The sequence below is a fragment of the Phycodurus eques genome, chromosome 4, assembly GCF_024500275.1.
Source record: "Phycodurus eques isolate BA_2022a chromosome 4, UOR_Pequ_1.1, whole genome shotgun sequence".
Taxonomy (NCBI): domain Eukaryota; kingdom Metazoa; phylum Chordata; class Actinopteri; order Syngnathiformes; family Syngnathidae; genus Phycodurus; species Phycodurus eques.
Window position 1 is genome coordinate 33,009,705 of NC_084528.1, and position 15,667 is coordinate 33,025,371.

Below are 15,667 nucleotides of genomic sequence, written 5' to 3' on the forward strand. Positions count from 1 at the left end.
TCAAGGAAAGAAAGAACGGTTATAAAAAAAAAGGGATTCTAGCGCCAGTTGAGGAAGGGAGACGATGTGGAGCTCATTGATTTCCAGTCATTTTGTGTGTTTCAATGTCATGTGGATGGCGCATCTGCCAATGTGTTCTTTCTCTTTCTGTTCTCTCAGCTCTTACGTTGGTCATTTGAACGCGCGAAATCTTAAAGGCCATCAATAGTCTGGACCTTCATTTCAACTGGGCTGCTTCAGAGCCATTTGTCTTCAAATATCCCTGACTTAAAGGCTTGGAAAATAGCGACTATCAATGCTAACTGTTAGCATGTCAGTGGGATTTTGCACTAACTGTTAGCATGTCAGTGGGATTTTGCATTCATCTTAGCATTAAGCTAGCGGGGGGCCGCTCTAAAGCCATTAGCATGTCAGTGGGATTTTGCATTCATCTTAGCATTAAGCTAGCGGGGCCCCCCGTTCAAAAGCCACCCAACGACAACAACGCAATAGCGATAAAAAAGGTTGGACAACACGCCAACGGGAAATGGACACATGGACTTAAAGTGTGTGTTGGCATGATTGACAGGTCTTGGCACATACACACACGCTGTTCTGCGATGATGCGCGCAGCCAAGAACACGTGTATGTTCGCGTTCATACATGATGGACATGTGACATGATCTCCAGGAGGGACGACTCCACCTGTTGGCCCGCTGAGAGACGTGGACTTTCATTATTTTCTCCCACCTCACGTCACACACACACACACACACACACACACACACACACACACACGTACGCCTCCATAGCGCCACCTGCTCCTCCACGGAGGCGAGTGTGGAGGTTATTATCGGATCATGTCAGCGGGCTGCTGACCACCGGATCTCACGCAAAATGAATCAACTCAGGTGTGTTATATCTTCACACTCGTGGTTCTTCTGACAAGTGTGTGTGTGTGTGGGGGGGGGGGGAGCGTCTGTGCGCAGTTTTGGAGAGTAACTAATTACATGTAAAGAGATTACGTAATTTCATGACAAACTGTATGTAATTGTAATTCATTGTGTTACTGGGAGAAAATGTGTCATTAAATTACAGTCGCTTTTGGAAATTTCCACGATTACAATTTTGAAAAAAAAAAAAAGTCATCAGTTCCTCCTCCTAAATCCGACGCTTGTGCGTGTGCCATTCCGCTGTGACATACTTTTCCAAATATGGCCTCCAAGCGGGCGGCACGGCGCACGACTGGTTAGCAGATCTGCCTCACAGTTCTGAGGACCGGGGTTCGATCCCCGGCCCCGCCTGTGTGGCGTTTGCATGTTCTCCCCGCGCCCGCGTGGCTTTTCTCCGGTTTCCTCCCACATCCCAAAAACACGCGTGCTAGGTCGATTGGCCATAGGTGGGAATGTGCGTGCGAATGGTTGTTTGTTTATATGTGCTCTGCGATTGGCTGGCGACCAGTTCCGAGTGTACCCCGCCTCTCGCCCCAAGACAGCTGGGATAGGCTCCAGCAAGCCCACGACCCGCGTGAGGAGAAGCGGTACGGAAAGCGGATGGACGGGTGGGCCTCCAAGCGCCACCTTGTGGTGCAATCTATTAGTTTGTCGGAGATTTTGAAAAGCTCATATACTACTCATAATTGCACTTTTGAACACATCGAAGAAGATCGACTTTTGAACAGTTTATGGAACATTCACTGATCTGGTTTGTCGTATGAAGCGAGACTTGTCTAAAGTGTGCAATTTGTCATTAGGTCAACATGGTATCATGTTTTCCACATGCTGTGCACAACTGTGTCATGCAACAAACACATTTTGTGACATTTGTTTACATTTCGTCATGTTTTTGTTCTCAGTTTATGATTTGTCTAAGGAAGAAATGTTGACTCAATTCCAAAATAATGATCAATGGCTTGAATCCACTTTTTTTAGAGGAAACATCCAAGGATGCGTTCATTCGAAATAGAAATGAAATCGAAAATAAAGTATTTGAAATGGTAACATTTTCAACAGGGTAACTTGTAATTGTAACCAACAAAATCGTCCTCTTCCCAACACTGGGCGTGTGTGTGTTGTGCGTGTGTGTCCAATTCATTCTACCGTGTCCTCCACGGCCACAGAAGCCGTCAATCATGCCGACGCTCGTGTAAAGTCCTTCCGACGTTTCGTGTGGCAGCGACACCCGATTTGCAAGTTTTTTGAGGTACGAGCCGCCGTCCGGCTGATGTTTTTTTGCTTTGACATCGAAGCGCTCGCTCGTTTCCCGACAAGCAGCCGTTTGGCAAATAGCGACGCGAACTACGCCGGCTTTAGAACAGTCCGCTAGCTCAATGCTAACATGAATGGAAAAGGCCGTTCACATGCTCAGGGCATTGAACGCATGGCAAGTGGACCGTTGCGGTTGTCTTTCAAATCTCAGGCTTCATCACGTCGCGCAACGAGACGCGCTCGCCCGTGTTGGAAAAACTCCACTTTTTATCCTCCGAGTTGGATGCACGCCCCGAACCGCGAAGGGATAAATGCAAAAGAAGGAGAGTCGGTAGGTGGAAACTCCCTCGGTGCTTTCCCGTTCAGTCGTAAAGTGGTAGCGGAGCTGCGCAACGGCCGAGGAGGCGTCAGGGAACAATAATCCCAGATGCCAGGATCCTTTCAGATATCGACACAAGCGAAACACATCGCAAACCTCTTGCGGCTCGCCCCACGAAACGTGCGCACGGCAGCCTCATCGCTGCCGTAGCCACAGACATTTGAAAAAAGGATGTATGAATATAACCTCTTCTTGAGCCGTCACCTTATGGCGGCGGAGGGGTTTGTGTGTCCCGACGATCCTAGGAGCTAAGTTGTCTGGGGCTTCCTAGGTGAGGGACCAGACAAAGCACGGCTCCCAAAACCCCTACGACGAACAAAACGGATCTAGGTTTCCCTTGCCCGGACGCCGGTCACCGGGGCCCCCCTCCGGAGCCGGGCCCGGAGGCGGGGCTCGAAGGCGAGCGCCCGAAAGGGTAACGTGGGTCCCCCTTCCCGTTGGCTCACCACCTGTGGGAGGGGCCATAAGGTTTTCACCAAACTAGACTTGAGAAATGCGTATCATCTCGTCAGGATAAGGGAGGGGGACGAATGGAAAACAGCATTCAACACACCAACGGGACATTCCGAGTATTTGGTAATGCCTTTTGGACTCACTAACGCTCCAGCTGTTTTCCAAAACCTTGTCGTGTTGAATTTGTATGTTTTTGTCTCTTCGGACGACATTGTGATATTCTCCCCGGATGAGGAGACTCGACGTTATTCCTGCCCGCTCTGTATTGCTGCGGTTACTCCAGAATCCACTCCATGTTCAGGCTGAGAAATGTGAGTTCCACAAGGCGTCCGTTTCTTTTCTAGGTTTCGTGTTGGCTCAAGGTGAAGCCAAAATGGACCCTTGCAAAGTCGATGCCGTGATTAATTGGCCTAGTCCCACGCCACGCAAAGATGTACAAAGGTTCTTAGGGTTCGCGAACTTCTACAGAAAATTCATCCGAAGGTTCCGTTCAATAGCCTCGCCTTTGCGCGAGCTTACCTCGCCACACAGACCCTTTGTGTGGAACCCGCTTTGTCCATCAGCTTTACAGAAGTTAAAATCGAGTTTGACCTCCGCTCCCATCCTCGCTTTGCCAGATCTCAAACAGCAGTTTGTGGCAGACGTCGACGCGTCTGATGCCGGTATCGGAGCAATGCTCTCCCAGGAATGTCCCAAGGATGGCAAGTTACATCCTCGTGCTTATCGCTCTAAAAAACTGACTCCGACCGAGAGAAATTATGACCGAGGTGACCGTCAACTGCTGGCGGTCAAGGCGGCTTTGATGGAGTGGAGGCGCTGGCTAGAGGGGGCGCAGACTCCGTTTTTAGTATGGACAGATCACAAGAACCTGGAGTATATTAAATGTGCTAAAAGACTAAATGCGAGGCAGGCTCGGATTCCACTCCGGGTGGAGTCCCGGAAGCTCGCTCCCGGGTTCGTTGGGCCCTTCCCCGTCGCAAAGATCGTCGAGCCTGTCACCGTGAAGCTCAGGTTCCCAAAGTCACTGCCAGAAACTGCCTGCATCAAAAGATTCTGTCAGCAGCCACGTCAGCACTGCGCATGAGAACGAGCTCTCAATTGCCTTACCTGCATAAATCAAGGTTCAATAAATGCATTCATGACAAGACAAGTACAATAGAACCTCAGCTTACGAACTGAATCGGTTCCGTGGCACCGATTGTAACCCGAAACGTTCTTAACCCGAGGTCTACTTTCTCATTGAACTGAATGGAAGTGCAATGAATCCGTTGCAGCCCCCAAATGAAATTGTGCTCATCTTTTTTAGTTTAATCGGTGTGTGTGGTTCAAAATAAATATCGACACTAGAAACACTATGATAAAGAAATAAAACACTAAATAGATATGATCACAGTTTATTGCTCTTTAACTTGAACTAAGGAGGGCAAAGGGAGGAGGACCACGGCTCCCCGTTGAAGAACAACCTCCTTCCATAATAGCAGGGGGAAATTCTTTTTTTCTTTTGTCTCTTTCTTTCCTCATGCATTGGGAGATTGTGGCACAACAAACCGACCCAGGGAAACTGGGAAACCTTTTCTGTTCCGAAAGTGGGACGTCACCTTGTCATTCAAAAGACGAATTGCTCTGTTGGCCACTTTGCTGCACACTTCTTTTGTAGCGATTTTTCAATTGCCTCACTCACGCGATCGCCAGCGAGCGCTTTTTCATTTTTGTCAGCTGAATAAAGAGCAAAACAGCAACGACGATAGACGATAGTGTGCCTAGCGTAGTTGCGTTGTGTGACGCACAGTCAAGGACGCTTGCGCAACGATGCAAAAGTGCTTCCTAACGCTACCTTTAGTAGTTTCCCTTTTTATCTCGGGTGCCATTTTGACTGTTTTGTGTACTTTTTTAGAAAAAGTTGCGCGCGACCAAAGCACATCTCCTTCAGTCTTCATTCCTAATGTGGTCGCATCCGATTGGCCCAATGTGCCTTTTAGGCGGAACTTCCACCGAGCTATTTGACGCCAACATTAACTGTTCGTTGTTTGAATTAAAGATTCAACAATTCATCCATCCATCCATCCATCCATTTTCCGAGCCGCTTATCCTCACAATCGTCGCGGGGGTGCCGGAGCCTATCCGAGCTAACTTTGGGCGAGAGGCGGGGTACACCCTGAACCGGTCGCCAGCCAATCGCAGGGCACGTACAAACAAACAACCATTCGCACCTACGGACAATTTAGCATGTTTTTGGGATGCGGGAGGAAAGCGGAGCGCCCGGAGAAAAGCCACGCAGGCACGGGGAGAACATGCGAACTCCACACAGGCGGGGCCGGGGATTGAACCCGGGTCCTCAGAACTGTGAGCCAGTCGTCCACCGTGCCACCTTAAATAATATACTTGAATATTATTATTATTATTATTATTATACATACTGTAAAAGTCATTGACAAAAAGAAAATGATTTCCGGCCTTTATTTTACCAGGTCAATAACAAATGCTGTTAAATTTGCGATTGGATGATCGAGGATGCAGAGGCGGGACTACGAACAGATTTCAGCTCACATCCAAACCGAGTCAACGATCGTCTCGCAGCGCGAGCAGAAGGGCGACATCGATCGTTCCCTTTGTCCGTTCACAAACCCAAAATAATAGCGAACGAGGCGTTTTCTACGAACATTTGCGACGTAATGCCCGCATCGGACGACGAGACACATTCGGTCTTTCCCGACATCGAATCTGGCCGCTCCTCGGGCAGACGGTGGCGACACTACACGACATTTGTTCCGATAGCACCGTATCAAATTCAATCAAACACCGTCGGAGACGTGGGAGCAGGAAAGGGGTCACCGATCGACGCGACCGGATACACTCGTTACCATAGCGACGGCAACAACCATGCGCCGCGCCAATGCGTTGTTTCGGCGAGTGAGTGTGGGGGGACAAAATGAGGAAAGACTTGTGGCGTTCGTCACTGGTGCTCGGGGGACAACGTTCCTTCAAGAGGTACGGCCTTGCGCTTCGAGTACGATACGGCTCGCAAGCGGGCAACAAAACGTTATGTAGCCTAGCAAGCTAGTGCTAGCACCTACGGTTGTACGGAAAGATGCCGGCGTTCCGTCGAATCACGCTCTTAAGCGTCGGTAAACATTGCTTCGTGCGCGTGAATAAATGTTGACAACGGCGAGCACGAGAGGCGACGCGCCGGTCACAATTCGATTGGTCGACGTCGAGGTGCGCAGTCGTTGATATGTCACACTACACGGAAGATATCCCAAAAATCTAACTTGCTAGATTTAGCATTTTGCCGTCGTAGGCTTATCGTGGGGCCGGACACGACAAGAAATGTTCTCGTCCCGATCTGGGAAATCGGCTGCGATAGCTCATCGGGCCAATATCGGGGCTAAAATCCTGTCCGTTGATCTCGGCATAAACAGTCGTTGGTGGCCCGAGGTTTCACTGTACATCGGCAGACTTTTAAACTTTGACGTTCACGTTACGAAACACGTTCACATCAGTTACTGACTGTACGTTTGAAAGCTTTCAAAGCTATTTGAAACTTAAAATAATACGATAACTCCAAAGGTCATTGAATCCGTCGCGTTTGTCAGCTACGGCGATGACGTTTACGATCCAGCGGGCGTCAGTAATGAGCAACGGCGTAACACTGGGCCGACGCGCTATCGATACGGTTTAGGTGGTGAGCCGCAACGCTTCATCGGGCCTCGCGGGCATATATTCTTTATCCTCTGCGAAGAACGACTCGAATTACTGCAACTTACCTTTGCATGTACCTTTGCAGTCATGTGACTTCCACGTTGACAAAACGTCTCGCGGCGATTTCCTCAAGGACCATGTGACCAAAATGTTATTGAGTTATCATGCTTGATAAGTGGCATAGACGAACTATATAGCGCGTGCGTTTGTGCAAGATGGCGTGTTGGCAAACAGAACATGCAATTATGCCACGAAGGTCTGTTTTTCTTTGACTAGAAACTCTTGGAGATTCAAACAAATCAGAGGAAGAAGAGCAACATGGATTTAACACACACACACACACACGCACACACACACAAACACACGCCAGGGACAATGGCGATGTGTGCGTGCGTGTGCGAGTGAGTGAGTGTCACCCAGTGGGAGAGGCAGGCAGGCTGCGTGAGTGCAGATGTGTGTGATTACAATATTTTTACCTCCTCCACATGCCGCCTGGCTAATTAGCATCACACCTGCGTCTAATCGGCTCACTGAGCTCGTCACGGGGCCGTCAAGGTGGACGCGGCGGCAACGCGCAGCGTACGTGGGCAGCGTGCCGTGCGGCGCCGTTGTTGAGTGACGACAACGACAAGCGCGCATCCGCACCTGCTCCCGCCGACACACGTTAAAGGACAAAAAGACGACGTGCAAACACGACAACACCGAAACAGACAAATATGGAGGACGGACGCCATCTTGGTTTGGGGCACTCTGGGGGACGAGCGTGACAATCCGCTGTATGCGTAACGTCACGTGATCAAACCCGGAAAACAGGTTTGCGGACTTCTTGTGTATGCTACACTAGCGGGCATAACTTGAAGCCAAACTTGCTAAAATCTTGTTTTCTTTATGGCTGGTGTCTTCGGGCAAATGTTTCATGCATGCGTCTCATCTATTGATACAAATACGATGTGAATATGTAAACCCCAACAAAGCATACACATGGAATCTTAAAAAAGACATTGTAGATGTTGCAAGTCCCTACAAGGCTTTGGAGGAGGAAGTCCTTGGACCCGTTTTGCCGAACGCGCAAGTAGCTTGTGCACATACCAGACTGATGTTCATTTTTGTAATAAAACAAACAAAACAAAACAAAACAAAACAAAGCAATCACACGCATGAATTCTGTTCATTACGGCAACACGATAAGTTACATTTCCTTGCAATAATTTCAGTTGTATCACCCATTCATCCATCTTCTCCTCACGCGGGTCGCGGGCGTGCTGGCGCCCATCCCAGCCACCTTCGGGCGAGAGGCGGGGCACACCCTCAAATGGTGCCCAGCCAGGTCGCAGGCCACATAGAAATCTATTGTAATTTAAACGGAACATTTATTTGTACTTTTTTTATTTAAGCACATTCTACACAATATTTTGTATTGTTATTTAAAAAGTGTGGTGATTATTGTGTCTTAGTTTTCTTGATTTCTGGCAACATTTCAATGATCTCTGAATGACCCCGACAGGAAAAGTGGAATTTTAACTCTTTTGTATTGGCGCCCTCTCGTGGCCACTTGGTAGGCCTGCATGTGTACGAACCTTTTTATAGAAGAGAATTTTGTCTTTGTCACAGGAGCAATGAAAATCATATCGGCATCTCCCAATTTGCAGCATTGAGGTTAACAAACAAGTAGAAATATAAACACACAAAAGACACCTTTTGACAGAATATACAATTGTTCACATTTGGGAGAATTAATTAATATAATTTAATTTGATTCCTTTTTACTTTTGTTTGGTTTTCAATCATTCATTTAGTTGTTTAACATCTATGATGTTTTGTGTTTTTCATTACTTTTGTATTTTTTTGAAAGATTATTTTTGCAGTAATAAAATTAACTCTCGAATAACCCGTAACACTACATTTCAATCTATTTGAGATTTTAGTAGGGAATTATTTAATAATACGTTATACACACACACACACTTCATGTAAATGGAATGAAAACGTCTCCATAATGTTACAACATTCCATCATGTCATGATGAGGAAAAAAGAGACTGCATTAAAACAATGTACGTAAAGTAAATTTGTAAATTCATACTAGTTTTATGTATATTGACCTCAAACTAATATATTGTTTAACTCTAAAATATTATTTATTTGCTGAATCACTTCTTTGTCAGTGTTCGTCCACTACTGAATTTATTCGATAGATGGCGGCAACGCGCAATCCCCCAGACACCACCGAAGTAGAAGAAGAAGCAGAAGCAGAAGAAGAAGAAGAAGAAGAAGAAGAAGAAGCCGCACTAATGGTAGTAGAAGAAGAAAAGGGAGCCGACTGTTGTTGCTTAACATTTGAGCACCGAGGAGTCTCTAAAAATGATGAACCAATGCAGCGATGTCGACTCGTATGAAATCGAGGAGCCGAGCGACGAGGAGAGAGCAGCTAGCAGGTCTAGTAGTTTCTTTAGCTTCAGCGTTTGTCTTGTAGTGACTAAACCGCGCTAAGCTCATGCTGCTAACATGTAAACAAACAAACAAACGCGTAGACTTGCGCCCTGGTTGTCTAATGGCAGATTTATGTGGTACGACAGTCCTTTTGGTGCTTTTAATTGGCCCAAAGCTGAGGTGTCATTGGTTTGTTGCCACGCCGGTCACCATATGTAGGAATAAAACAATATTTATGGCCAATTATTTTACCTACCCGCAAGTTAGTGCTCGTGGACCCCACTTGTCCAACCACTGCTTTATGTGTATAAAAGTCACTTTTTTTTTAGACGATTCACCTTATTATATATATATATATATATATATATATATATATATATATAAATATATATATATATATATAAATATATATATATATATATAAATAAGGTGAATCCATCCATACATACATACACACACACCAAAATATTACTTTGCCATCTTGGGGCTCCAAGGAACTATGTTGGTGCGACAGGCGATTATAAACCCAGTTAAGACTTACAAATTAAAATATTTTAAAATGAAAACTTAACCAGTAAAACTCACCTATTTGTTGCCTAGTGAAATACAAAAGTATTGCTTTCGCAGCATCTTGTGGCATCTTGGTGCCAAGGAAGTACGTTGATGTGAAAGGCAATTATGAACACAATTAAAACTTACAAATAAATATATTTTTAAAGTTAAAACTCAACCAGTGAAGACTAACTAAGTTACTAGACTTTAGCAGTCTTGGTAAGATTAGTTTTCCGACAGTTTTTTCTGCCCAAATTTGTTATTGTTTTTTGCCAGCTCAACGTTGTCCGCGTGACTCTGCCACTCATTTCCTGGAGCGGCCTTGCGCATGTGCAACTCTTTTTTTTTTTTTTTGTCAGCCATATTGAAGTACGCTCAGACATTGCTGTCGTGCACATACTGACTGAACTACATAATTCACTGCTTACCTGCAGTATGAACATTTTACCAATAGAGGGTGCTAAGAGAAAAGGTAAAAGTGTTTAATGTTCATGTTCCTATTTCATTAGTCATTTATATTTATTATACATTGTTTTCTGTATGGCTAAACTACAGTTATTCTCAATACAATGTATTTTTTCAAATATATTTTCAGTTGTCTGGAACGGATTTACAATTAGATTTACATGATCTACAATGGGAAATATTGATTTGGTTTGAGTCAGACTTTTTTTTAGGAACACATTAATAACAAAAAACAAGGTTCCACAGTACTTGTGTAAATTATTCCCGTGACATGTTTTGATGGCGTTTTTTTTTTTCTCGCCCCACGTTTGTTGTAGTTCGGAGGACGAGCTGGATGTGCTGCTGAACGGCACTCCGGAGCAGAAGAAGAAGCTGATCCGAGAGTACCTGACAGGCGAGAGCGAGTCGTCCAGCGACGATGACTTTGAGAAGGAGATGGAGGCGGAGCTCAGCTCCACCCTCAGGACGCTGGAGGACGCCTGGGCGCCCGCCGACGCTCGCGGAGGTCCTTGAAACCACGTCTCCTCTCTCACTCGCCGACGCCCACATCGGGTCCCGCCTTTTAAGGCCATACACACTCAAAAGTCACAGATAATACAGTAGAACGTCAGCACGGCGAACCCGAGCGGACAAAAATAGTACATGCACCTCACGTGTCAATGATATTGTGTTTAATAAAGCAAAATCTAATTTTGTCCAAATAATCGATAGAATACTCAAGTCTGAAAATATTCAAAAGTGCAGCCGTAGTACTGATTACGTAGGTTGTTGTGGATAAACCGACAACTCAATAAGACACAGACAAGACGGCTGGAGGTGCCGATCTGATCTTTTTATTTTATACGTGGTCAGTAGTATTCCTTGGAAGACAATCAAAACAATGAGGGAATCTTTCTTCAAAAGAAAGCTGACTGAGTAAACATGTTTTCCTCATGCGAAGGTCAATCATAATCTTCTCTCTTCAGCGTGTACCAGTTGCCCGCGCCCACCTCTTGCACGCTTGTTTCATGTTCAATCCAGCAGGAGGAAGCGGCGGTGACGGTTCCACGCTCGCGAACCCTGCCAAACCTCAGATGTACGACGAGATCTACTTTGACTCAGGACTCTGACGAAGAAGTCAAGCCCGGTAAGTTTCCATCGGGTACCCGAGGCTCATTTCACTGTCACTGACGGGGATTTACGAGTCCCACAAGTTGCATTTTATTCATTCGTTACAAGCCGTCACGTGGTCAACTTGTTTTTATGTTGCGAGACGACATTGAAGTTTGAAGCAAGTTACAGATACGCTACTGCTCAAGTAAAGTAAAAATCAAGAACTAAAACTAGTTTGTCATTGCAGCCTCATTTGTTGTATTATTTTTAAATATCAGAGTGCTTTTTTTTTTTTTTGTATAGAAAAAAAAACATGTTGTTTAAGTGTATTCCTAGGGGAGATTATCTGATAACATCACTAAGAGTCATTTGCACAGTTCTCCCAAAGAAGAGGTCGAGTGTGCTTGCTTCAAGCTGTCTAGGTCACTTCTAGTTGAAGTGTGAAACTGACACAAAACTAAAGAGAAATAAACATTGTATATGGAAACAAAGCATATCACTTCGTGCAATAGCAGTCCGCTGGCTTTCTGGTACTTGTTAATGTGAGATGCCATGGATGGGCTAACAAAAATGAGCATCAATGTTAGCGTAATTCCAAACCTTTAAGCAATTGTTTGTCGAACAAAAGTCCACTACCTTAAAGCAAAAGACCACAGATGGGCTCACAAAATTAGTTTAGGTGTTTGAGTAATTTCGAACTCTTCAACCAACTGCTACTTCAACACACACAGAGCAGGAACACACACACAAACAAAGCATGCAACAATTACCCGTGACCTTTTTTCAAATTTCAGAAAGTATACTTTAAATGTTTAAAAAAGCGGGGTTCAACTTGTCCCCGACATATGAGGCGTTTTCCAACTGTGAGCGTTCGCAGGCAGTTCCGGCGGGCGGCAGCGTCTGGCCCGGCGCCGCGTCCTGACCGACGACGAGCTGCTGTACGACCCCGACGAGGACGAGCGGGACCGGGCCTGGGTGGAAGCCAGGCGATGGGCGTAAGAGCGTCCTCGCTCGCCCGGCACCGCGGACGACTTTTCAAGTTTTGTCCTCACCTGTCCCTGCCCCCTCGCAGGTACCACGGGCGGCGCCCGGCACCGTGCGCGCGCTCGCCGCAGTCGCGGCAAAAAAGTCTTCCCAGCAGCGACGCCATCCTCAACTGTCCCGCGTGCATGACCACGCTGTGTCTCGACTGTCAGCGGTGAGGTCACGCACGCACACACGTGGGTTTTGACTTTTTTCCTTACCCAGTTGGGGGGCTTCGATCAGGGGATGTCGTCAATCTTGGTCAACGGTCGGCCCGCGAAGCTCTAGGAGACTCTTGCGAGTCAGGGCCAGACAAAGGAACTTGACACACACACACACACACACACAATTGTGCATGCGAACACACAAAAACACACTTACGTATACCGCACACGTATGCACACACCCACGTATACACTTGCAAACCGAATACGCACACATTAGCGGTGCAACGATTCATTCATTATTTCAATTGTATCGATTTACAGTGGGTACGGAAAGTATTCAGACTTCCTTTAATATTTCACTCTTTGTTATATTGCAGCCAATTGCCAAAATCATTTAAGTTAATTTTTTTTCGCCATTAATGTACACACAACACCCCAGACAGAAAAATGGAATTGTTTACATTTGTGCAGAAGTATTCAAAAAGTAAAACTGAAATATTACACAGCCATAAGTCTTCAGACCCTTTGCTGAGTATTTAGTCGAAGCCCCTTTCGAGCTCATACAGCCGCGAGTCTTTTTGGGAATGATGCAACAGGTTTTTCCACACCTGGATTTAAGGATCCTCTGCCGTTCCTCCTTGCAGATCCTCTCCAGTTCTGTCAGGTTGGATGGTGAACGTTGGTGGGCAGCCATTTGCAGGTCTCTCCAGAGATGCTCAATTGGGTTGAAGTCCGGGCTCTGGCTGGGCCATACAAGAACAGTCACAGAGTTGTTCTGAAGTCACTCCTTGGTTATTTTAGCTGTGTGCTGAGGGTCATTGTCTTGTTGGAAGGTGAACCTTCGGCCAAGTCTGAGGTCCTGAGCACTGTGGAGAAGGTTTTCGTCCAGGATATCCCTGTACATAGTCCGCATTCATCGCTCCTTCGATTGCAACCGGTCGTCCTGTCCCTGCGGCTGAAAAAGCAACCCACGGCGTGATGTTGCCACCGCCGTGCTTCACTGTTGGGACTGGATTGGACAGGTGATGAGCAGTGCCTGGTTTTCTCCACACGTGCCGCTTCGAATGAAGGCCAACAATTTCGATCTTGGTCTCATCAGACCAGACAATCTTATTTCTCGCATCTTGGAGTCCTTCAGGTGTTTCTTAGCCAACTCCATGCGGGCTTTCGTGCGTCTCGCACCGAGGAGAGGCTTCCTTCCGTCGGGCCACTCTGCCATAAAGCCCCGACGGGTGGAGGGCTACAGTGAAGGTTGACTTTCTAGAACTTTCTCCCATCTCCCGACTGCATCTCTGGAGCTCAGCCACAGTGATCTTTGGGTTCTTCTTGACGTCTCTCACCAAGGCTCTTCACCCCCAATGGCTCCGTTTGGCCGGACGGCCAGCTCTCGGAAGGGTTCCGGTCGTCCCGAACGTCTTCCGTTTCAGGATTATGGAGGCCACTGTGCTCTTAGGAACCTTAAGTGTAGCAGAATTTTTTTTGTAACCATGGCCAGATCTGTGCCTTGGCACAATTCTGTCTCTAAGCTCTTCAGGCAGTTCCTTTGACCTCATGATTCTCATTTGCTCTGACATGCACTGTGAGCTGGAAGGTCTTCTATAGACAGGGGGTGTGGCTTTCCTCATCAAGTCCAATCAGTATCATCAAACACAGCTGGACGCCAATGAAGGTGGAGAACCATCTCAAGGATGATCAGAAGAAATGGACAGCACCCGAGTTCAATATAGGAGTGTCACAGCAAAGGGTCTGAATACTTCTGGCTGTGTGATATTTCAGTTTTTCTTTTTTAATAAATCTGCAAAAATGTCAACAATTCAGTTCTTTTTCTGTCAATATGGGGTGCTGTGTGTACATTTTAATGAGGAAAAAATGAACTTCAATGATTTTAGCAAATTGCTGCAATATAACAAAGAGTGAAAAATTGAAGGGGGTCTGAATACTTCCCGCACCGACTGTATATTCCTATGATCCAACAGGATCGAGCTGTGCTCGGCAAGTTAGCCTTCCGGACGTAAACGCTGTATATCGATTTAAATGGTTTTAAAAGGTAATCAATGGATTGTATCGGTATGAGGAAATGACACTGGATTAAAGCAGGGCTGGCTGTGTATGCAGGTGTGCGCGTGTTGTATTTCCAAGAGAAACGCTTGTAATTCCTTTTGCGCCGTTGTTCACCGCCACTCTCCCGCCAGACACGAAAAGTACCGCACGCAGTACCGTGCCATGTTCGTCATGAACTGCAGCGTGAACAAGGAGGAAGTTCTGCGCTACAAGACGCCAGCTGCGAGGACGCCGCGGAACAGGAAGCGCGGGAAGGACGCGACGGTGGCGGCGCCCGCAGGGATGGACGCGGACGAGCTTTACCACCCGGTGCAGTGCTCAGAGTGCTCCACAGAGGTCGCTGTGCTGGACAAGGATGACGTCTACCACTTCTTCAACATCCTGTCCAGCCACTGCTGACCTTTCTTCTTCTTCATGGACAAGAACGTCCTGAGGGGACATCGGGAATGTTTCACGAGTTGAATTTGAAGCCACCCTGATTCCACACTTTTTTGTTTTGTTTTTAGCGCTGAGAAAACATTTGTCATAATCTGTCATATTTTTATTTATGGAGGATTGTGAGGTGAGGTGGCTCCATTAAGTGGAATTTTAGAATTTAAAAAAAAAAAAAAAAAAGTCCTCACTTACTGTAAACAAACGAAGATTATAGTAAAGAACTAGGTGTTTTTTTTTCTTTAAAAAAAAACGTTTACTTGTGAGATATTTTTTGTAAAGCTAAAGTTCAGAAGTAAATTGAGCGACAGATGACATAAATGTGCAAAATAGTGCCAATTCTGAAATTCTGTTGCTTACTAAGAATACAAAATAATCATTTTCCCAAATACACGTACACACTAATATTTAGGAAGTGGCTGGGCATAAAAAATTTTTTTGTCATTTTTAATCTGAATATTCATGTTTATGATGTTCAGTTGGTAAGCACCACCAAGAATTTATGTAACGCTGTTGCTATGATGATTAATGTAAAACTGTATATCGGTGTAAACAAACCTCAGATTAAAAAAAAGACGTCGTCAGTGTGTTGGTTTATGGGTCATATCCCCCACATGCAATATGGCGGACGCGCTCACGTCTCGGAGCAGAAGGCCAGCCCTGTCAACACCAACATGTGAGCGGTCGGGGTGGGGCGTGGCAGCGCGCCGACGTCACACGCAACCCGGA

General features: G+C 46.2%; 1 protein-coding gene across 1 annotated transcript; it reads left to right on the forward strand.

Moving 5' to 3' along the window:
- Positions 1-8,971: 8,971 nt before the first annotated feature.
- eapp (e2f-associated phosphoprotein) lies at positions 8,972-15,519 on the forward strand. The gene is given in 7 exon segments (XM_061675400.1): positions 8,972-9,151; positions 10,481-10,668; positions 11,187-11,263; positions 11,265-11,289; positions 12,133-12,250; positions 12,328-12,453; positions 14,638-15,519. Coding segments are annotated over 7 exon segments (876 nt in total). The 5' UTR covers positions 8,972-9,077; the 3' UTR covers positions 14,906-15,519.
- Positions 15,520-15,667: the final 148 nt, after the last annotated feature.